The sequence below is a fragment of the Hermetia illucens genome, chromosome 2, assembly GCF_905115235.1.
Source record: "Hermetia illucens chromosome 2, iHerIll2.2.curated.20191125, whole genome shotgun sequence".
Classification (NCBI taxonomy): Eukaryota; Metazoa; Arthropoda; class Insecta; order Diptera; family Stratiomyidae; genus Hermetia; species Hermetia illucens.
This window is the reverse complement of record NC_051850.1, coordinates 162,481,143-162,503,325: the sequence shown is the minus strand read 5'-3', so window position 1 is coordinate 162,503,325 and position 22,183 is coordinate 162,481,143. Positions and strand designations below refer to the sequence as shown.

Here is a 22,183-nt window from a genome sequence, read left to right as displayed (position 1 = left end):
ACTAGTGACAGAGGGGTTTGTATCGAGACTGGATGTCAGATATTAATTGACTCAGTTATGAATGAGTCCCTGAGTCAATCAGGGTAATAATCACGAGCGAGCGCAATGTTGACCGAATTGCCGCCTATAGTACACTATAGTCCTATAGTGTGATGTTACGGTCTTGTATGAAGTGCGCTAACACGTTTCAAACCCCAAATCTAATTGGATTTATCAGGTCAACGATTATTATTTTTGAGTTGTCACAATGTCGGCAGATACCGGATTCTACCTAGCATGTAGATTCGGACAATCCTCCCTACTTAAAATGTACAGGGTCTCTGGTGGTGGTAGGTGAATATCGAGCATATCTGTAGCTGACAATATTGTGGGAACTACAACCCCCATTTCGAGTCGCCAAATTTCTTTGATTTTTCGAGACAGTGGCTAACAGTTCACTCTCTTCTCCACGTATTTTTGTTCAATGTTACATTATGGGGGATAGCAGTATCAATCATATGCGCGGAACGACCCGTCTTGTCAACTAACAGCACGTCAGGCTTTTTGTGCGATATTATGGTAAGCCAGGGATGGTGGTAGCTTCCTCAGTGAGTAATCAGCAAGACTACAAAGTTCTTGCGCTTTCGTCACCTTCCCCCTGAAAAGTTGCGGTGGCGTACAGCTATTCAGACTGAAACTATCCATCCGTCCTCTTTTCACAATCGGCCTTGGAACCGGCTATTTTAGTTTATTATTTTATTTTTATTTGATTTTGTTTCTGAATAGAAAGCAATGAATTTCAGCTAGGTTTCGCCTTTCGTCTTAAATTCATCTGTGGACTACAGTATTTGGTTCCACAGAGGGTTATCATTCTAATAATTACAGCCCTCCCCTTATTATTGTGGTCTTGAAGTTGAAATAGAAATAATATTTCACGTAAAATCATTGCCTACCTCAGAGGTCAATTTTGTAATTACTTTGGTGATTCTGTGTCAAGTAACTGAAACATGTGCGTTATAAGCCTCGCCTCGCTTGATACCCTGCCTTTCTTGGACCTTTAGCAACCATGTTAGTGCACCATAGGTTAGCGCAGACCATTTTTTCGCCGGTGGTTGATATTTTCTATTTTTTTGGTGTCTTTTTGTTGCGTGCTTTAAAAAAGCAATGAGAAACGAATATTTTGAAAAGAAAAAGTCCAAAAATCTGTTAGTTATCAATAAAACCGGGAAATTGATTTTCTTAACTATATTCCAAACATAACAACATTCTACGTATATATATAAAAAGATTATTTGTAAATAAAATATGGAAACTACCCCGAACCTCTATTTGCCTCGCAACTTAAGCAATAATATTCTTGTACAGCCTTCGCTGTAGTCATGCAGGGACCTCCTTCTTACGCTCTCAACTATCTACTCGAATGGACGGAATAAATTCCTTTGTTATGATTCGCTTAACTGTTAGTAAGTTCCGTGTCATAAATCCTGCATGGCGAGGATGATATTCTGCAATGCTTGGCGTGCATCGTTCTCTGGGAATTCATCGAGCACCTTCATAGCTGCGCTTATGTGTTTTTTCTGCAGTTCTTTCGTTTTTTCGAGTCCAGGCCCACTCAACACTTCGGCGTGGATTTTCTTGTAGTCAATGTTCTCCACAGACACTTTCCCCTTTTCAATCTCGTCGTACAGACTCGGATCGTACTCAAGATGGAAGAGGACAGGCGCACTCACTAGACTGAAGGTGCCATCTGAAAGTACATTCGCAAAGACTCGTGATTGAAGCAATTGATTTAGGAAGTCTCAGAACATACCATACGAGGACGATGGGTTTTGAAATGGTTCCATGTCGATACAAGTTTGCCACGCCAAGGACAAATGTTTACCGAACAAATATCCTCTCCTTTGAATATCGCTTGGCAGACCAGCCAGTTTGAGAGCTCCTTGGCAGCTTTTTCCAAGGAGACTGCCCGCGCTAAGGATGTGGCGAAGCTCCCATTCTTTCTCAGGAATTCCCATTACACTCTGAATATCGTAGGGATCCAGAATTTTATCGTCGTTGAAGTCAACATCTTCCACGCGTTTGTTTCGATTCTCGGGATCTGGTTTCGATGGCAGCGGGTTATTCTGCTCATCTCGATCACCGACAAACTCTGATTCGGCAAAATCACGCACGGCAGATGACATAAGCGCAACCAATTCTTGGTTACGCAAGGCAGCCAGCTCAGCGCAAGAATGCCCCAGAAGGTAATCGCCGCTCAGGAGACCAATTTTGTTACCGAACGTCATATCACCATATGTTGAGGTGTCGCGTTCCGCTTCAGTTCCACGCTGAAGGTTAACTAAGCTCTAAAGTAAGGAACGATAGAAGACACGAATGTTACAAGAAGAAGAATGATTACGATTACACAAGGAGGTTAATTCCAGAATTGTGGAACGTCGCCAATGAAAGAGAGGTTGAACTTTTGTTATCATACTCTGTGACGATCAGGAATATTTCGTTTTAACTAGTCGCTGGGACCACTTACCCTATGAACTAAGTGTGAAATCCGGATCATTTCCGTGACCTCTGCCAATGCTCGCTGCGAATGTAAGACGCCCGCACTTTTGTCTTGCTCCATGTCGGGGATAGTTGGTGCATGGCCAGCCGCCTTCGATATCAGGAGCACGATCAGTCCCCATGCCTGCATGGTGTTCTTCCCATTGTACAGCAGGTTCCTATCATCACAATTCGACTTTAAGTACCAGCAAAATGTAAATACCTGAAGCAACTCAAACAAACTTACTTCGCTGTTTTTAGGAGCGGGTGATTGCTCCCCACCAACTTTCTAAGATGCAGCGCAACGTTCGCAATCTCGTCACTCAGTAACCATCGCAGACTCAAGAAGGACGTAGGATAGCCAACGATTTTCTCTGCCTCGCTGACGGCTCTGTTCCAGTCGTGCTTCTGTACTTGTTTTGTTGCCAAGCGTTCTTGGACTTTGGGCGTCGTGCAAATTCCCCTTTGACTACGATGGGTTGCCGAGGGGGCCAAGATGGGAGCAATCCTCGAATTAAGGTTCACACTTAGCTGACGGGATGCCTTCCAGGCTAATTTGCTCAACATTTTTAAGCGATTTCACTTTCTAATTTTGGGAACAGGAAGCGATAAACCACCGTAAGGGAAAGAACGAACACCAACACTTGACTGAGGCTGTTCGCACTTAGTATGATGCGAATGAATAAATTCAAATAGTTTCTCCCACTAACAGTCCAGAGTGCAAACTTTCTCTAAGAGGGGCATTCGTGAAATTCCTAACCTACTTTCCTGCTAGCAACCCTTTGGGTTGATGACAGCTCCCTTTACAGGGAAGTAAGTCTAGTATTCAAGGAATCTATTCACCGGTCAAATCAGTACACAAATTTTTGCTTAAAAACACGGAAAAACGATATCAACATCTCGCATCCGATTTGACATTTTATCGAACGTTGTTTACATTGAGATTCGGAGTCCCGTACTGACTGGGCAATGCTGGAAAATTCGGAATTCGCTCTAATACGCGCTACAACCACCTGTTGAATAATACGCGAATAATTTGAAAATTTTATTATGAACGACATTTTCTTAAATTATACAAAGATATTCGATAGAATAAAATTAGTGCACACATTATTATATAATTGAAACTGAAACTATAATATTTCAAGGGAGAAAAGCAGTAATAAATTTTTATGTTCCGTCTTAGATGCTCCTAAAAACTATAGAAATATAAGTAACATCAAGCGTTTTTTTAGAGAGACCCAAGCATTTATAAGGGATAAAAATGCAACGCAATCTACCACTAACGTAAGCACATAAAGACGCTCGTTTACGGTCTGCACACCTCACGAAAAATAAATTTTGCGATAGGTGTAAGATGCAGGAGCTACCTGGTGGAATGAAGATCTGTCCAGCCTCAGGAAAGTGACTAGGGAGGTCTTAAACATCAACTACAAACAAAAATATTGCTAACTACATATACAAGGACTGCCTGAAGAGGTACAAGTCGGCTATCAAGACTGCCAAGGATCGGCCCTGATTGGACTATTGTCTGAACATTGAAAGCATCAACGAACCTGCAAAATTATGGCCAATGCATATAGGAGTCCTTTCTTAAAAAGGCGAAAGCTCCTGGACAGAGTCTTTTGGTGAGACTTTGGAGCTGCAAGTTCAGAGGTACTTCTCCGTCAGCTAGGAAGACTGTTAGCCAAAGCCTTATTTGGAGGGTTAGTTGTTAGTTGGTATATAAATAGGTTCTTTGCATATAAATCTCCGGACCCAGATGCATAACGCCAGTCAGCAAGAAAGGTTTGCGCTGCAGTTTGTCGAGATTTATTGGTAAAAATTATTCCAAAGAGATGCAGATCTTATATAGTACTCTTGACCTTGTCCTCTCTAACCTTCCTGTGCGTTACGTTTCCCAATCCCTTCATGTCCCGTCTCAAATATCCCGACTCTACCCTCCTGTCGCTCGCAAGCCTACCAAGTTCAACTTTCGTAAGGTCTAAACTCAACTTTCGAAGGTCTGAACTAAGCTCTGGCGGCAATCAACTGGGTCCCCCTCCTCTCTCCATTTACGTGTAACCAAGCACTCAACACTTTCTATACCATTTTATCTGATCTTCTTCCTTGTTACGTTCCCTCCATTCCTAAGTGCTTACGCTCTTACCCCGTCTAGTTCACCGCTGAAGTTCACAAAAAACTACGGTCAAAAGCAGACTGCGAGGAAGAAGTTCCTGTCTTCTAGAAACTATGCTGACTTAGTTTTTTGTCAAATCTCTACGTTCCTCTGAAAAATCCTTAATACGTAAATCTAGAAGCGAATATCTGACCAGTGGGGAAGATTCACTAAAGCGCGGAAACCTGAAACCTTTCTGGTCCCATATTCGCAACTCCCGCTGTCCTGCCTAGTTAACCCCTCTGTCCATTAAATTATCTGGCTCCTCAGTTAACTCCCTCCAAATACCTTGTGATTTGCTCTGCCGCTATTTTTCCTCAGTCTATGTACCCCCTCCTTCCTCTGAATCCTTCCCGATAGTGGATGTAGCCTGCTCCGTATCGCTTACCTTTCCCCTTCTTACCTCTATCTTTGTCGAGTACCTCATCGGCAAACTTGATACCAATGTCGGACCTGGCTACGATGGTCTTCCAAACCTGTTTTTGCTCAAAACTGGCAAATCCATCTCTGTTCCCCTATCTCTTATTTTCAACAAAAGCCTTGAAGAGAATCATTTGCCCGGCTTGTGGAAAGAGGCTCTCATCATCCCCATACACAAAAGTGGCGATCGTGCGCTTGCCGAGAATTGCGAGGTTGCGTTAATGCGTGAAGTAATTTCATAACGCAGTTTTCCATTGGCTGATAGCCTTGGTATTTAAATCGCTCAGTTCTGGGAAGATCACTGCCGCTCACAGTGATTGTGCCTGCTTCATGGGGATCGGTCGTCAAACATTCAGTTTTGTTTAGATTCAATCTGAGACCGTGTTGCATGAGGCGATCATTCCATTTTTGCACAAGTTGCTCGAGATCATTTTTGCTATCAGATGCAAGGAAAACATCATCTGCATAAAACAGTGTGTAGGACGCTGGACGTTGGATATCCCTTGTGACGGTGTCCATAACAAGAACAAAGAGGAGTGATGAGAGCGCGCTTCCTTGCTGAACACCAACAGAAACACGAAGCGGTTTTGATACACCCGCCATACTTCGAACTTTACCTTCGAATCGTGGTAGAACAATTGAACCCAGCGCACGAGTTGTCGTAAAGCATATCAGATGAGTGGCAAACAGTCAAACGCTTTCTCTAGATCCAGAAATGCAATGTAAAGAGGGCAATGTGTGGGCGTGTATTGCGTCAGTAGTTCCGCCGTTTTTGACAAATCCGGCTTGATTTAGGGTTATTTCAACGATTTCGTGAATACGGTTGTCAAGAATGCGTTCAAAAATCTTCATGGTATGGGAAAGTAAGCGGATTGGATGATAATTTGAACATTCTGCTGAACTACCTTCCTTTTTCCATATTGAAACTGTGGTACTTTCTTGCCAGTCAGATGGTGTTCTTCCTTCCTGAAAAACTCGATTAAAGAATTCAGTGAGCCAGTGTTGGGTCCCAGCTCTTCGCTATCCAGAGCTTAGATGCGATGTCGTCAGGTCCTGTGGCTTTCCCCGATTTCATTCGTTTTATTGCCTCCTTGACTTCAGTTGCGCTAACAGATTGAACTGGTCCAAATGTCGGCAATGATAGTGGAAGTGGAGGATAAGCAAATTTTTCAGCTGAAATCTGCTCGAAGTATTCTCGCCATCTATCTGTTGCGGCTCGACGGTTGGTAAACAAAATACCGTTCTTGTCATGAACGCAACAGAAGTGTTCGATATCCTGTGTACGTTCGTTACGGCTTTTAGCAAGTCGATGCAGATCTTTCTCGCCATCCCGAGTGTTCAGTTTATCGTAACGATTTTTGTAATGGTTCCCTCGGGTGACAGCGACTGCGTTCTTTGCTTCCCGGTTGGTATTCTTATAAATTTGCCAATTGGCCGGTCTTTTATCGTCGAGAAATTTTTGGTAGAGGCGTTTCTTTTCACAGACCTTAATTTCAATATTGTCATTCCAAAGTCAATTATCTTGGTTGATGTACCGCTTATCTGGCTTAGTGACTCCGAGGGTTGCAGAGGCCACTTTGTGGATTGTGTCTTTCATTTGGTTCCACGATTCTTCCAAATTCGTAATGGTTGGTAATCGCGTGAGATCATTTCTTTTTTCTTCTCACAAAATCGCCACCATTTAATGTGCGGCAGGCCAGTGCGTTCCTCACGCTCCTTTATCGGTGGCTTAATTCACAGGACGGCAGTCAACGGCCGATGTTGAGGTGCGATGGTCTCATAGGGAACGACTTTGTAATCAGTGGGGGTGGTAAAATGTCTACGTCTTATGAGAATATAGTCGATTTGCGTTTTCCTGTTCCCACTATAAAATGTAGGAAGATGAGACAATCTTTTGATGAACCATGTATTCATAAGTACAAAAATCGATTATACGCTCGCCACCCTCATTGCACTCTAAAACCCCTTTCCCTCATGGCACCTGTTACCGTCTGCCTTTTCACTCACATGACCATTAAGATCGCCGGCAATGATGATATAGTCGCCAGCAGGCACGTGACAAGTCTTTTCATCGAGAAGTTGCCAGAAAGCATCTTTCTCGGCATCAAGTCCATCTGTCTGTGGTGCTTATGCGGTGAAGAAGTGAATAGTCCAATCAGCTGATATAATGGTGAGCTTTATCAGCCGATCATCAAATCGTTCGACTTCTTTAATGGCGTCACGGAAACCCTCTAAGATGACAATGCCAACACCATATTGAGTGTGTGGACTACTAAAATAGAGAAGTTTATAACCATTTTTACCACGTTCGCGTTCAATGTCGCAGCTTTTGCCAGAGCGCAGATATTAATGCGCTTTTTCTGAAGGGCTATTGCGAGTTCTTTGGTGTTGCCAGTTGGGGTGCCAATATTTAGCATGCAGACGCGTATTTGTTTTGTTCGGACTAACTTACTTACTTCCTGACGCCATCCATGCGTCAAGAACCCTAGTCCATTTTTCGATAGGACCGAGGCTCGTCCTGCCGCGTCGACCAAGGTGGAGGCCCTAGCATTTTTCCGAGGCTTATTACTCGATCCGATCTTCTTGTTTCTAACGACATTGGAAGTATCTTTTTGGTTGGCCTGCCGCGGGACCCGTCACCAAGAGAGATCAGGTAGGATTTAGCATAGTGGAATAACTCCAACTATATTCTATTTATCTTTTTCCCTGATCTCAGAATTTTACTTTAGTTTTACTGAGGATAGTACAAAGTAGGTTGCCTCAAACGTCCTCTTTTACCTGGGCTTGGGACCAGCATACTATATTAATAGCATGGCGGAGTTCTTAACGGACATTCCTTATCATACCTAAATTTCACCCAAGACCTCGGAGTCACTTTCGACAAGTTCCGCTTCGAAGTCACCAATCGAACAGTAAAATTGTCCGACTTTATATTTTGCTTCTCCTTTGATTTTGACTCCATCCAACCCTCCTTAGCTCTGAACTGCCCCTTCCTACAACAGCGTAGATCGTATCTGGATTTATGCACATTTTTAAACTTTCCGCGGATCTGCTGAACTGCTCCACCTCGAATGACATCACCTGCCGTCCTTATGATACACGCAATGCAGACTTTTTCAACGTGCCCTTCACAGAGCTCAAAGCCTACCTCCATTCCCCGATTCCTAGGCTTTGTCGAAGTTACAACGCACAACAACTTGGTCCTTTTAACTTATTTAAGTAGTTTTAAGTTCCTCCTGAGGGCAATAAGTAATTGGAGTTTACTCTGTTTACTGTCCGTTAAATAAATAAACTCAAAATATATTTATGGTCGAGAAGAGGGACTACCAACAAAAAGATGACGGATAAACTTATTAATACCATATTTGAATTTTCGGTTGCAACTATATGATTTTTCGCCTTTATGGTGAAACGTCTCGTCAAAGCTCTTACTGTACAAGACAATGATCTTGCCAGTCCTCATTTATTCCTCGGAGACTTGGGTTCTTAGCAAAAAGAATTGTGAACTCTTGGCCGCGTTCGAGAGAAGAATCCTCCGAAGAATTTTTGTAATTTTTGGTCCCCTACATGAGGATGGACGATTCCGTAGCCTACATAATGACGAAATCTATGAGCGATATCATGACCGTCCCGTTGTGGATAAAATCCGGCTCAATAGGTTACGGTGAGCGGGTCACTTAATCCATATGGATGAGGATGATCCAGCCCGGAAAGTCTATAAGGGCAATATCTATGGTAGAAAAAGAAGACGAGGCAGACCCTGCCTAAGATAGAGCGATGGCGTTGGTCAGGACGCCAGACAGCTTTTAGGGATATCGAATTGATGGACCTCGGCGCAAAACCGGGATGTCTGCAGTTCCTTATTACGGCAGGCCTAGACCGCCTACCGGTTGTTGCGCCGTTGATGATGATGATGATGAGTTGAAGGTGAGTGAGTGAACATTTTAAAATTAAAATACTGAAAGACGATCGTTGGGAGTGTGGGCCTTTACAAAGCTCCATTCTATATCTCTAGGGAGACAAAAAATCAACAACTGTAACCAACTCATATGTATTATAAAGGTGATCTTTATTCCATTGTTACCTTTCATAACCACATTCTTTATTGTTTTTTACATTTGATTTAGTTCTTTCTTAAATTCACTATTTTTGCGTGAGTATCTCAGTATTGTTGCTCGTTTCTCAAATTATGTACATTACATGCGACAAAAGATTGTTGCTAATCACACATTTGTGTCGGATTATATATATATATTCCGTGGATTAAGCATCACATCCTTTCATTGTCAGTCACACATCATAATCATCTCAATAATTGCGATAGTATGCTACAATAAATATTTCCTTAGTAAAATCTGTGCATGAAATATTCAGATATTTTTAGACTTTGTTCATAGGTATTTATTAGTTTCAATAACTCTTCAATTTTCTAATTTTATTTCATCTTTGTTTGTTGCTATTTCAAAATTATGCAAAAATACAGCTGCAAGCTAATTTATAATAAACTATAATCACAATTACAGATTTACTTGTGTTTTCACTTTTCATCAATTTGAAACGATCTTTATCTCTATTTTACATTATTATGGGTGATTCTCATTTTCATGAATGCATGCTACAGTGATGAAGGTTTTAAATTATACATGAGTTTACTTCACTATCTCCTGATGAATGATTTGCGTGATAAGTCCTTAATGCGGTTCAAACAATTCGGTTTATAGCTCGAAGACTTGCGCATATGAAATGTGTATGTTAGTAGAGGATCTCCTGTTTTGGGGCAACAGGGCAGCGAAAGTGTAAAGCGATAAGCATAGAACGGAAATTGTTGTTTAAACGGTGCTGCTATTGGATCGAAAGGGGGTGCTTCAAGAACCTGACTTCAAAATATTTGCTGTTCAATTGCCTTTAAAATCTACAAACGAACTGTAATCCCAGACTTTCTGTCTTTTTCCGAAAACGTGAAAATGTTCGTTATCATGAGCTGTATTCAAGAAGAAAATGTAAAATCATTATAACAAGTTTCAACGATATAACATTTGATTTTATATACAGTGGGTGAACCCGAATAAAAGCCTCCTCTGTGGTATCATACCGAACTCACTGTTTTAGGCAACTCTTGTTTTAGTTTATGCGCTTTTGTCAACAATTTTCCCAACTCGAATTGCTCATCCTCAATTAATTTAATATTCAAAGTTAGAATATGAAATGTAATTTCCTCAATAAAATTAATCTCAACACGTACAAAAATGAATCCCATTGTCAAATCAATACGATTTTCGGATATTTGGACGGAGTTTCTCCTCTGCACTGAATAAGATTTGCGCTTTTCAGACTTCTCGCTTTTCTTTCTTGAGTAAATCGTATATTACCGATAGAAGCTCTTTGTGTATGCGAACCTACTGCTTTGATTCCACGCCTTGCAAGTTCCGTCGACATAAAAAACTCAAAAAGGGACATTTCATCGATGAATAAAACAACTTAAATTACATAGTTGCTCTTGAAATAAAGTTGAATTTTCCTTGAATGTGCATAATAAAAATCTCATTTTATGGCGAGAGTGGTAAAAGTCACGTCTCTTTTTAATTTTTTCTGGGTGCTCGGAACTCAAAAACAATAAATGGTGAAATTAACGAAGATTTGCATTTGGTCGTTTCTATCATGGCTTTCGCAATATATCAATTTCCGATTGGTGAACTGAAAACATAAAACCTAAAAATGAAACTAAACCTGCTCTGATTCTCTCAACTTTTACACAAATAGTGCTGAACAATAAGTTCACGAAACCCAAAATACTACTTTGGTATAAAAAAAATACAAATGCTATTGTTCAAAAAATTTAATATAAATATTCTTGCCAATGGTTATTCTAAATGAACTATAATTTAATGTGAAAATAAAAAAAAAATCTATGTAAACTGATTTTTAAAAAAAAAAATGTTAATTCTTCACTTTGAAATCACATACAAATTATTTGTAATAAATCCTAGGACACTGTTTGTTTTCATACTGTTAGAAAAATTTAACATCCTCAAGCTTCTCGCTATTCACTTTTTTTCACTTCAAACCCGTTCGTATATCTACTTGCGTGGCTATCATTTACACCTTCTATATACAGGAAGAAGTTTACTTTTTCATTATGGTCCTCTCTTCGTAGTCCTCTTTCAAGTCTCGTTGGTATGCAATCGGACTTTGAATTGCATTCATGAAGTCGAGCTGCGACTGTAACATATTGTGGATTGTTTGAAGCCATTCCTGAGTTTGTTCTACTGTTGCACCCCAACATATATAGCTAACGGATTCAGATCGTTGTGGATCAGTGGATTTCAGCAGAAAGCGATTATTTTTAAGATCTTCAAGAGCCATTTTGTTAACCTGAAAAGTGGAATGATATTGCGGTTTAAAATTTACTCTCGTTCATAACTAGGAAAGCTATGGTGCGTTTCATAACTACAGAGCCATTTCTGATTTAGCTGGTTTCAACTTTCCTTTTGCTTATTCTAGAAGGACTTTCTTAAACCCTTATCAACACTATATAAAATTTTATCGATAAAATAATGAGAGATCGTCCAACAGTGGGAAGATTTTCTTGTTGCGCAAATGATGCAAACTTCAAAAATCGCGCCCCAGAAAATTAATGAGCACCGAGCTACCATCAAGTGTCATTGCCTCTGTTTTAGACTACCATCGAGTCGGGGTGAGGACCAGACTTCCTCGATGATTGGCTACCTTATCGCAATGAAAACCCTTTTAAAGGAAGAACCTCTAGGGAACCCGAGTGTTCCGCTATTAATCAATTAAGTCCTTCACATGCTAGATATCTTAATATTAGTCGGACCGAAGTCTATTGAGGCAGGATGTTTTAGGTGCTCTCTCTTCTATTATGGTTTCTGGTAATCGATACTTCGATTCCCTGCGGGCAGAAAGCTTACATAGTCTAGCCATAAGTTCTGTCAGTGATACAAATCTTTATTCTCACGAAGTATTAAACTAAATCACTCAAAAAGTACACCATTTGAAAAGGGAAACATAGAGCTTTCAAACGAAATAAAATTTATTCAAAATGGCCGCCGCTAGCAGTTATACGGGCCCTAAGGCTGTGAGGCCATTCATTGATGACTTCACGCACGATATGGAGCGGCATGCACGATACTGGCCTTCAAACTCTCCAAATCGGTGTAAGTTCGATCGCAGGCAGTCTCCTCTAACGTAGCTCCAATGCTATAGTTCAGAGGATTCAAATTTGGGCTGCCTGAGGCCCATTCATCCGCGGTTATGAAGTCAGGAACATGCGTCGCTAACCACTGCTGAATTATCTTGGCTTTGTGAGTGGGGGCCGAGTCCTGCTGGAAGCACCACGGCTTTTCAGCGAATAGAGATTCACTCAATGACTTGACTACATCCTCTAACATCTTTTCGTACACGCTCGCATTGGTTTTGATGTCGGCCTCGCAGAAATGAATATCAGTTACTCCGTGATATGGGACGTTCCACCATACCATGACAGAAGTCGGATGGTGACGACGTTGGGCTCACGGAGCATTTTCTTTGGCTACACAACAATTGTGAGCAGATACTCGATCATTTTGTCGGTTAAATTTTTCCTCGATTGTAAAAACTTTTTCATCAGAAAATAGAATTTTGCGATATTTTTTACCGGGAAATTGTTGCAGAAGAGCACCACGCCGAGTTCGCCGAATTTCCTTCAGTTTTGGCGATAACATATGGCTAACGCACCGCCGGTACGCACCGAGACAGATCTCGGTCTCTCGTAAAATACGACCCATATTTCGAGTTGAAACGCCTATTTCCGCCGTCATTCATTTCTACTTACGGAGAGGATTGCGACGAACACGCTCACGCACAGCATGCACGACATTCGGGCGAAGTACGGAGCGCGGGCGCCCCTCTCGCGGCCTGTCAACCACATGATCTGTTTCGCGGTATCGAGATAATGTCCTAAAAACGAATCGTTCGTTTACCTGCAGCTTTTTTATCAAACTATGAATCTTTTTCGGCGTATTTCCACATTGGTGCAACGTAATAATCGCGATTCTTTTTTCGTAGTTACCGAACTTCATCGTTCCTTCGTCATTCACGGGCTACTGACCTTCGTAACTTGAAAGTCTGACGGAAGTGGGTATGGTTAGGTACTCTCTATGCGCAGTGTCACCAGTTTCGGTGGCCTAACATTTCTCGCTATACGCATCGACTGACAGAACTTATGGCTATACTATGTATAAGTATACGATCGTAAAACATTCAAATAGTTAGGAGTACATGTTGACTCCAAGCTAACGTGAAAGCACCGTTTGAGTCTTTTTCGAGGATCCGGTAGCGTTATCAACACTAAATAGTAACAATGTATGAAGTCAGTTGGTGTGCAGTTACCAACAGTTGGTTCTAAAACTTGGCCGACTGAACGAAACATTCCTGATATGGGGGCCAGGTCATTCGAACATCGTTAATGATAAGCAATTTGGCAGATTAGCTCACAGAGCATCCGGTTATCCACTGACAAGTCTACTCAAATATTCACGCAGTCGAATATGTGAATCTCAGTCGGCAGGCGAAAGTCATTGCGAAAGAACCGGGGGCCGCTAGAGCGGCATTCTTGTTGTCCATGAAAAAATGGAAAGTGAACTCTCTAGTCGGGCTTCTAACGGAACCCTACTCTTTAAACTACCACATGAAAAAAATAGACTGGTGATCTCGGCCATATGCAGTAAATGTGAAGGAGGAGGAGATGGCCCTGCAATTCATAACTGCCCGCCCTCCTTAGATCTCAGATGAAGAGCCTCGGTAAGGTTTTCTTGAAGGAAAAACCTGGACCCAACAAAAAGCTTGAGTGTTTTCAGCTACTGTTTTCTCCATTGAACAAAATTAACAAAAGTAGAAATGAAAATTAGTGTGCATTATGACAAAAGGAATTTGACCATTGCAGGGAAGCAGATACTGCCACAAATAGTAACGATTTCGCCACTGTATACCGCATTACGAAAAAGCTTGCGGATGTCCGTACGTTCTTCGATAGGCTTGCGAAGGACGTTAAGGGTAGGCTTTTTTCCATGATGATGAGGAGCTGGAAAGTTGGAAGAAGTACTTCACCACAATTCCGAATATAACATCCAGTGGAGACCGACTTTTTGTGAACGAAATGATTTGTAATTTCAACAGGCGGATACGGACTGCCTCTCCAAAAAGAAGCAGAATTCCCTGTGGCATCAATGCTTTTAAGCGAGCTTTGACGGTCTATTTACGGACCTTTGCCATGCAGCTCCTGCATTCTCTCACTTATTAGTGAATCCTGAGAATCTGAAACCTTTTCCAATTAGTGAAAACAGGGATGATCGTTAAGGTTCCGAAGAAGGGTACTAGTGGTGTGTGTGGTAACTGGAGGGGTATTTGGATTTTTCTTGCTGTCGCTAAGAGTTTCTAGTATACTTAACCCTGATGGCCGGACTAAGAATCTCCAGCCAGTCATCGAACTGAACGTAGCAAATACCAACCACAGTGCTGCTACTCCGGAACTGTCGATGTCGGGGGTTCCTCAAGGAAGAAGAGCTGGCAAGAATATTATCTACGGGGAGCCAGTAAAGAAGCGGATATCCGCTGGGGTCCTGCTCAAGGTCCAATACCAAAATCCCGTCCATATTCTGAGCAATATTGGGAAGAATAAAGAGGCCGGTACTGTCGACGAGAGAAATAAAAAGAACTTCACTAAATACCAGGCGAATGTCAAGGAATACAACATCAACGCCTAGAAAACCCACAGAAAGCGAAAATTATCAATTGATTGTAGAATGAGATCAAATAAGAAAACAAGAGGAGCAGAGTGTGTAAGGGCTGGACACCAAGTAACCTTTACAGACAGCAAAGTAGCATCGGACGGCAGACGAAGCAGAAGTCAGTTACGGATGGCGTTGGCGGATGGTAATTCCGCTAGCAGCAAACTGGCGCCGGAGATGGAGACCAGCGTTGGGGCCAGACTATTAGAGATGATAATGGAGCATTTTCGGCAAGGGCAACAGGGGGATGTATCCCCTTCGTTGATTTTTCCCAAATGATCCAAAGGTTTCATGTCAATTCTCTAGGAACTTTCATGATTCGTGAGCCACTTAAATCAACGACACCTGGGAAGACGTAAATCTCAAGATTGTCCTATACGATCGGCTCGCATCAGGTTCCCGAAGTACAAGCTCGTACAATGCTTTTGTCTCCAAATCGCATGGATCTTCATAGACGACGGGTGATTAGCAAGAAGTAGGAACCTCTGGTGAATGGCTAGCCTTTTCCTGGGCCTGGATCGGAGGAGACCAAGTCATCAAAGGACTCCAAAGTAAATATTACTATTTATTCCACAGCGCAACTTGTTGATAGGCTGCGGCACCACTAAGAGACATACGCTTTGGAATAGTTCGGAAATCAGATGATCTATCGGTATGTAACAGAGGTAGTGCACCAACCTTCCATTTCCGCAGCTCGGAGAACTGTGATGGATGAGTGGAGGCCCTTGATATGCCTTGATATGATATGGCCCTTGATTGACTCTACTAACCAACAATGTCGAGATGGAGAATTGGAAAATGTCAAATCAGAGATCCTTCTTAAATCACAGTTAAATATTTTCCATTTCTTTGTAGAGGTAGAAACCCCAGAAAGATCGACTGGGCGAAGTTTGGTGAAGTGGTGACATTGGCACGACAAACGAATTGAAGGCAAATATCGAGGTTTTGGAAGAGACATTCGAAACAGCTTTTAAAGTCTCGTGCGCTGCAAAATACAGCAAAAAAAAATTTCCGACGCGGTGGAATGAAGATCTGTCCTGCTACTGGCACAAGTACTGGCAGCCATACATCAAGACTGCCAGGAAGCGGTTGGACTATTGTCAGAACACCAATGAGTCTGCGCGATTCAGCAAGATTCTGGCCAATATTTCCTTAAAAGTCGGAAAACTCCTGGACGGAATCTTCTGGCGAGACCTTGAAGACGATGGTCAATACGCCCTCCACCGCCAATATGGGGGACTGTGAGTCAGTACCTTGCTTGGGGGTAATTACCGAGGAGAAAATCAGCTGGACTATAAATAGTTTCTCCGAGACGTTATTCTGTCAATCACACTCCAGAAGACAGGATTGTGCCGTCGCTTATATAGATTTGTCAGAGCTGTATCATGGAGAAGTCGCCTTCTTGCAAATCTCAACATGCCTATTTTAAAGATAAATCCACAGTAATTGTTCTTTTTGAGTTAATTAGCACGGTTTGCGGGTCGCTAGACTATATGCAATATACCCAAGTAAAGAAAGCATTCAACAACGTGGGTACCAAATCCATCAAAGACGCTCCAACTACATCAGGATTGCAGGAGTGTCTCACGCATTCGATAGTATCTATGCTAAGATCTATGAGGCAACCACATGACCAGAGTTGTGAGCGGAGGATCGCCTCAGGGTGGGCTCATCCCTCAGATACTCTGGTTGATTGCGATGGCGGTATGGTGTATGTCGATGGCCTGGTGATATTCGTGTCAGGGATGTTTTTCTCCGTTGTGACTGGAATAAAATGGAGAGCGCATTCAAAAAGATATGGGCTGCGGATGCGGACTCTTCGTAAATCCAACCAAAACGGAGCTGATATTTACCATCTACAGTGGCTAAGTGGGAAAAACTGGTACAGTGGTACACAAAACTAAGGGTTCAGAAGGCCTGTTTATCCTATTACAACTGCAAAAGGACCTTCATAAAGAAATGAAGAAAGAACCGCGTGTGCAAGTACTACTCGGGTTTTTGCCCGGTTGATATCCTCAATGTACTCCTGTATCTCCTCCCATGGACCATCGATGCTCTAGGCGAAGTATGTAGGGTTTTCAGGCATTCGCCATTGTATTCCAAACAGATGTACTGTCGATAGCACACGCATAATCCGAGCTCGCAAGGGTAACAGTCATGCTCACTGAAAGCTAAGTGGCCGTTAAGGCTTTTTACTCAGCGATAATATCTTCTAGACTTATGGGGCAGTGTAGGGACGCGATGCATAGCCCGGGTGGCCAACTCAAAATCATTCTCCTCTGGGTTCACAGTCATAGGAAGTTAAAGGGGAATGAGCGCGTCGACAGGTTCGCCAGGCGGAAATCTGCTTTTGACTCCTGTAACAAGACCCAATCGCGAGTGCTTTTGGGCCACGTGCAAATGCGTACAGGATTATGGCGTTTTACACGGCAAATATCTATTAGTTGTTGATTCCAATTTTTCATCGACAAATATGCTGTTCTTAAACGGGGTCTTACTGGTATTAGATGGTCGAATTTCCAATATTTACCACTTTCTCGTTACTTTATCGATCAAATCTTATATAGTAGTGTGCAGTGTAGGCAAGGTTTTCAGAAGGCCCTTCTTTCAAGAACAAAACAAAAAAATAATTTTTTCTTAATTTATAAGGAAAGGTTAAAATTGCTAAATCAGAATCTTATAGCTATGAAAACCACCAAAACGTCTCGCGTTTACAAACAGTTAGTATGTAGAATTCATAGAAATTTTCCACTTACCTGTATATGAGAGCGATAGTCATAAAGCGGGCTAGAAAATTGATTTTTCTTTCCAACAACATCAGCGAATATTATGCTTTGTTCGAAGAGGAATAGTTGTAGTTCGCGTGGTTTTTGAGTTTGCACCACACTCGCTCGATCGGAATGATTTACTGATTCTATGCACATGAGTTGACCATGCAACAGAAGTCTCCCTTGTGCCGTTATATTTCCTTTATACTTTTGTAACCGACTAATCACCATCATTTCGTTAGCGGTTTTACAAACAGTCTGCGAACATAATATGATAATGTTTATCAAAAATTTAGGTACCTTTGCTATGCAACAACTTACATTCATAACTCTTGAGGCTTCTGCAATGCTCGGCACCTCATCCACCAACCCCGCTCGCCTAGTTTGATTTGTGATTTCCTCGAACAGCAGTTTGTACTTTGTAATTCTTTGCACTGGCTTAATTAACAGGTCATTTAGCTGCAATTGGAAAAGGGGGATGAAACTCTGCACTGAAAATAACTAAGTCGTGAGCTCCCATACTTACATCTAATCTATGTCTAAGTTTTTGTCGTATCTGATCAAAATATGTTATATACTTTGAGACTATATGATCCGATTGTGGTTTATTTTTGCAGTAGAGATAATACATTTCTAGCTTCCGATCATATCGCTTCATCATACGACCAAGCTTAGAAGGATCTTGTGAACACGTTTGCAAGGCTTCGTAAAATTGGCTGCAAATTAAAATACAATTCGCATTATTAATCGTAATACATTTCAGATCATTTAGACAACTCACTCTCGATGCCATTCATAAATAGCTTCTATATTACTGAATATCATTCGTTCCATTGATTTGAGCTCCTCTGGTAAAATTATATCACTCTTGGGATTTCTCATTTCCGCTATATATCTGTGAGTATTTTTTTACAATATATTTTTTTCTGAATGTTAGAATGCGGATATATCCTACTCACCCGTTAACAATTTCTGATAAGTCTTGAATATAATTTTCTTCAGTCGTCACAAGTTCCTTAAGAGCACACATCCTTTTTCTCAATGCGGACTTAACATGACTTTCGGAATTGTTCTAAGGATAGAAAAGTAATATATAAATATGCATAAATACCATGGAAGTGTATTTTTTAAATCTCAGGAGTTGTTTATTCTTCTCTTGACAATGAATGAAATCTAACGAAAGTGTAATAACCAACCATGTCCACAGCATCCAAAAATGTGGCTGTATCCATTTCCTTCATTTGACACAGATTCGATGTGATATCATAATTGACTTTATAGAGGAAGGTGTAAATAGGATAAGTAAAGTGAGGGATATGATTTGAATCTCCAAAGAAGCTGGTAGGATACACGCAAACATTATTCGCCCCCGAAGTAATGATCAGATTTTCACTCTGCGGCAAGCGATGGAAAAACTGTTGGAATTTGGACAACAGTTGCACCATCTGTTCATCGACTTTAAAGCCGCCTATGATAGCATGGCCAGGGTGAAACTGTACACGACCATGAGAGAAATCGGTATCCCGACGAAATTAATAAGACTGACTAGGCTGACCCTGACCAATGTGCGAGGCCAGATAAAAGCAGTAGGATCACTCTCAAGACCATTCGACATCAACAAGGGTCTACGACAAGGGGATGCCCTATCATGCGTCCTCTTTAACCTGGCCCTCGAGAAAGTGATCCGTGATGCCGAGGTAAATGCAAGAGGTACGATCCTCTTCAAGTCCACCCAACTACTGGCCTATGCTGACGATATCGACATCATGGGAAGAACCACCCGAGACGTGCAAACTGCCTTCATCCAGATCGAGCAGGCGGCGCGAGATCTTGGGTTGCACACCAATGAAGGCAAGACAAAATATATGGTGGCAACGTCAGCTCCGAAGACGAATCAACCAACAACATCAAACTGCACTGGTCAAACACAAACACGAAGAAGAATAAGGATAGGAGAATACAACTTTGAGACAGTTGACAATTTCTCCTATCTAGGGTCGAAAATCACAACCGATAACAACTACGATGATGAAATCCGCGCACGGTTGTTGTCAGCCAACAGAGCCTATTTCAGCTTACAAAGACTGTTCCGCTCGAAACGTCTCCCCATAGGGTCAAAGCTCTTACTGTACAAGACTATGATCTTGCCAATCCTCATGTATTCGTCGGAAACTTGGGTTCTTAGCAAGAAAAATTGCGAACTCTCGGCCGCGTTCGAGAGAAGAATCCTCCGAAGAATTTTTGTAATTTTTGGTCCCCTACATGAGGATGGACGATTCCGTAGCCTACACAATGAAAACTATGAGCGATACCATGACCGTCCCGTTGTGGATAAAATCCGGCTCGATAGGTGGCGATGGGCGGGTCACTTAATCCGTATGGATGAGGATGATCCAGCCCGGAAAGTCTATAAGGGCAATATCTATGGTAGAAAAAGAAGACGATGCAGACCCTGCCTAAGATGGAGCGATGGCGTAGGTCAGGACGCCAGACAGCTTTTAGGGATATCGAATTGGTGGACCTCGGCGCAAAACCGGGATGTCTGGAGTTCCTTATTAAGGCAGGCCTAGACCGGATACCGGTTGTTGCGCCGCTGATGATGATGATGAAGTAATGACGACCTTCACGTAATCCAAAAATAATTATCTGATGCGCCTCATCGACAGACAAAAATGTCGGACCTTATTTACTTTTGGATAACGAGAAGGAGCGATAAAGTTAGTTTAGTTTAGTGGGGGAGCCGCAATTCCAAGCACCCGGAGATCGCCTTTTCAATGGCCTCCCGCTTACGGCGTCCGCAGGCTTTGGCGAATTTGAGAACATTCTCTACAGACAGAGATTGCGCAGACTCTTCGTTGAAAAAGCGATAAATGGGAATAGTGAAAATTATAGACGCACTATGCCAATCATTTTTAACTAGAATAGTTTTGAGAAGAGAGAAGAGGCGATTTCCCATACAACCAGTCTTCATGAATTTGCCCCATGGACAATTTCTTAGAAAATAAATTTGGGTACGCCCACCTACCGACCAAAGTGGACAACAACCAACCCAGTGAGATACGTTAAACGTGAAATCTACACTAAATATGGGCAGTCTGTCACTATGTTAGAGAATAAAGACATATCTTTTAAGCGGTGACGAAACTGCCAGTGGACCATGACTTTGCGAAACCAATGACCTCGAGCAATCGAGAAATATCCATATCGATGTTCCCTTCAGTGAGTTTTCGGCAATGTAATCTACCAAGCATTTGTATGTGCTGGCTAAAGGTGCAAAATAAGCCATTTGTATCCTCGGAGTCTAATTGTTTTGCGATAACAACTTTTCGTAAGGCAGCACTTACATGGACCTAAAAGCTCTTAAAGGAGAATTTCATTTTGTTGTTTACTTTATTGCATCTTTCATTTTAATTTAGTTCTATTTTTATTTAAGCCTTATTCAGTTTTATTAGATTATTTATTTTTATTTTATAAAAATTTGCCTTTTAGAAAAGCTGCAACCAATAATCACGGGGAAAAGTCGAGCGTTCAATAAACAAAAATAAATGGTGAAAGCACTTCCCAGTGATGATGTAAAATACAAGATACAGTGATACCTCTATTTACCGGGCAGCCTCGGTGGACGTCATTTTGTCCTTGTAATAATCCATCATATAATAACCTCCCTTTTGTTTTTGTGCGACGTGATCATTGTGTTCAGAAGGACAAAACTGAATCGATTTTAAGAAAGTATAAATCCAAAGAAACAATATTATTTCCATAGAAACGAAACAGGTTGTTGTCCGCAAAAAAAGTGAATAGCCCCAGATGGGGGATTCTCCACGAGATTCCAACTAAGAGAAAATTAGACCACTGCTATCCGCTAATGAGGAGTAAAAATACGTGACATAATGTAAGTTTCTGATGATTTTTGACGTCCGCGTTATTCCGAGGGTCCCCTAAATAGAGGAACTGTTGTGTTAAAAAACATATCGGGGCCGTGCAACAGATATTGCCCGGCATTAAGAGATTTCCGGCAAATAAACATGTCCGTTAGGAGAGGTTTCATTGTAATAATAATCGATGACGCGACAATCCAATTGGGTCAGCGCATTGAAGCCTGTTGGAGCACTTTATTTAAGACCATAACAGTACACTGCAGAACTACTACTTATTTAACTCAGGTGTTAATTCACAGCTATGTGTGTGTTTGAGGTGGCGGACAGGTTAAGCCTCTAAGCACTGAGACCCTAGTGGTCCATTGTCCTCGATCCCCCGTCTAACGGAATATCCCGAATTCGTTTATGTATGTATCGTGGGGTTTCCGTTGGTGGATGTGTTGGAGTACATCAACAACAAAAATATGATGTCTGATGCGTCCATAGCCGAGACACTCACATAGAAAATGTTACGTGCATTTCCCTTCCTCATTGCAGGATAGACACGTATCATCTTGGAAAATTCCTATTCTGAACATATGTTCTGCTAGTGAATTATGGCCTGTTCGAATGCCCGCAATACTTCTACAAATCTTTCTGCTTTTCGACAGGATAAACTTT

At 41.7% G+C, this 22,183-nt stretch overlaps 2 protein-coding genes across 2 annotated transcripts in view; both read right to left on the bottom strand.

Moving 5' to 3' along the window:
- Positions 1 to 1,208: 1,208 nt before the first annotated feature.
- Positions 1,209 to 3,460, bottom strand: LOC119649865 (all trans-polyprenyl-diphosphate synthase PDSS2). The gene is made up of 4 exons (XM_038052236.1): positions 2,762 to 3,460; positions 2,504 to 2,693; positions 1,790 to 2,324; positions 1,209 to 1,726 (listed from the first exon to the last, which is right to left on the bottom strand). Exons 1-4 carry the CDS (start codon positions 3,079 to 3,081, stop codon positions 1,455 to 1,457), a joined length of 1,317 nt encoding a protein of 438 aa, XP_037908164.1. The 5' UTR covers positions 3,082 to 3,460; the 3' UTR covers positions 1,209 to 1,454.
- A 5,682-nt stretch (positions 3,461 to 9,142) lies between these two features.
- LOC119647431 (triple functional domain protein) overlaps positions 9,143 to 22,183 on the bottom strand; it is a 120,044-nt gene continuing 107,003 nt past the window's right edge. The window contains exons 16-21 of the mRNA XM_038048339.1: positions 18,605 to 18,717; positions 18,427 to 18,540; positions 18,172 to 18,361; positions 17,967 to 18,104; positions 17,634 to 17,903; positions 9,143 to 11,464 (exon numbers count right to left, since the gene is read on the bottom strand). Of these exons, the coding sequence (XP_037904267.1) occupies positions 11,216 to 11,464; positions 17,634 to 17,903; positions 17,967 to 18,104; positions 18,172 to 18,361; positions 18,427 to 18,540; positions 18,605 to 18,717 (1,074 nt within the window). The 3' untranslated portion in view covers positions 9,143 to 11,215. The remainder of the gene's footprint in view (positions 11,465 to 17,633; positions 17,904 to 17,966; positions 18,105 to 18,171; positions 18,362 to 18,426; positions 18,541 to 18,604; positions 18,718 to 22,183) is intronic.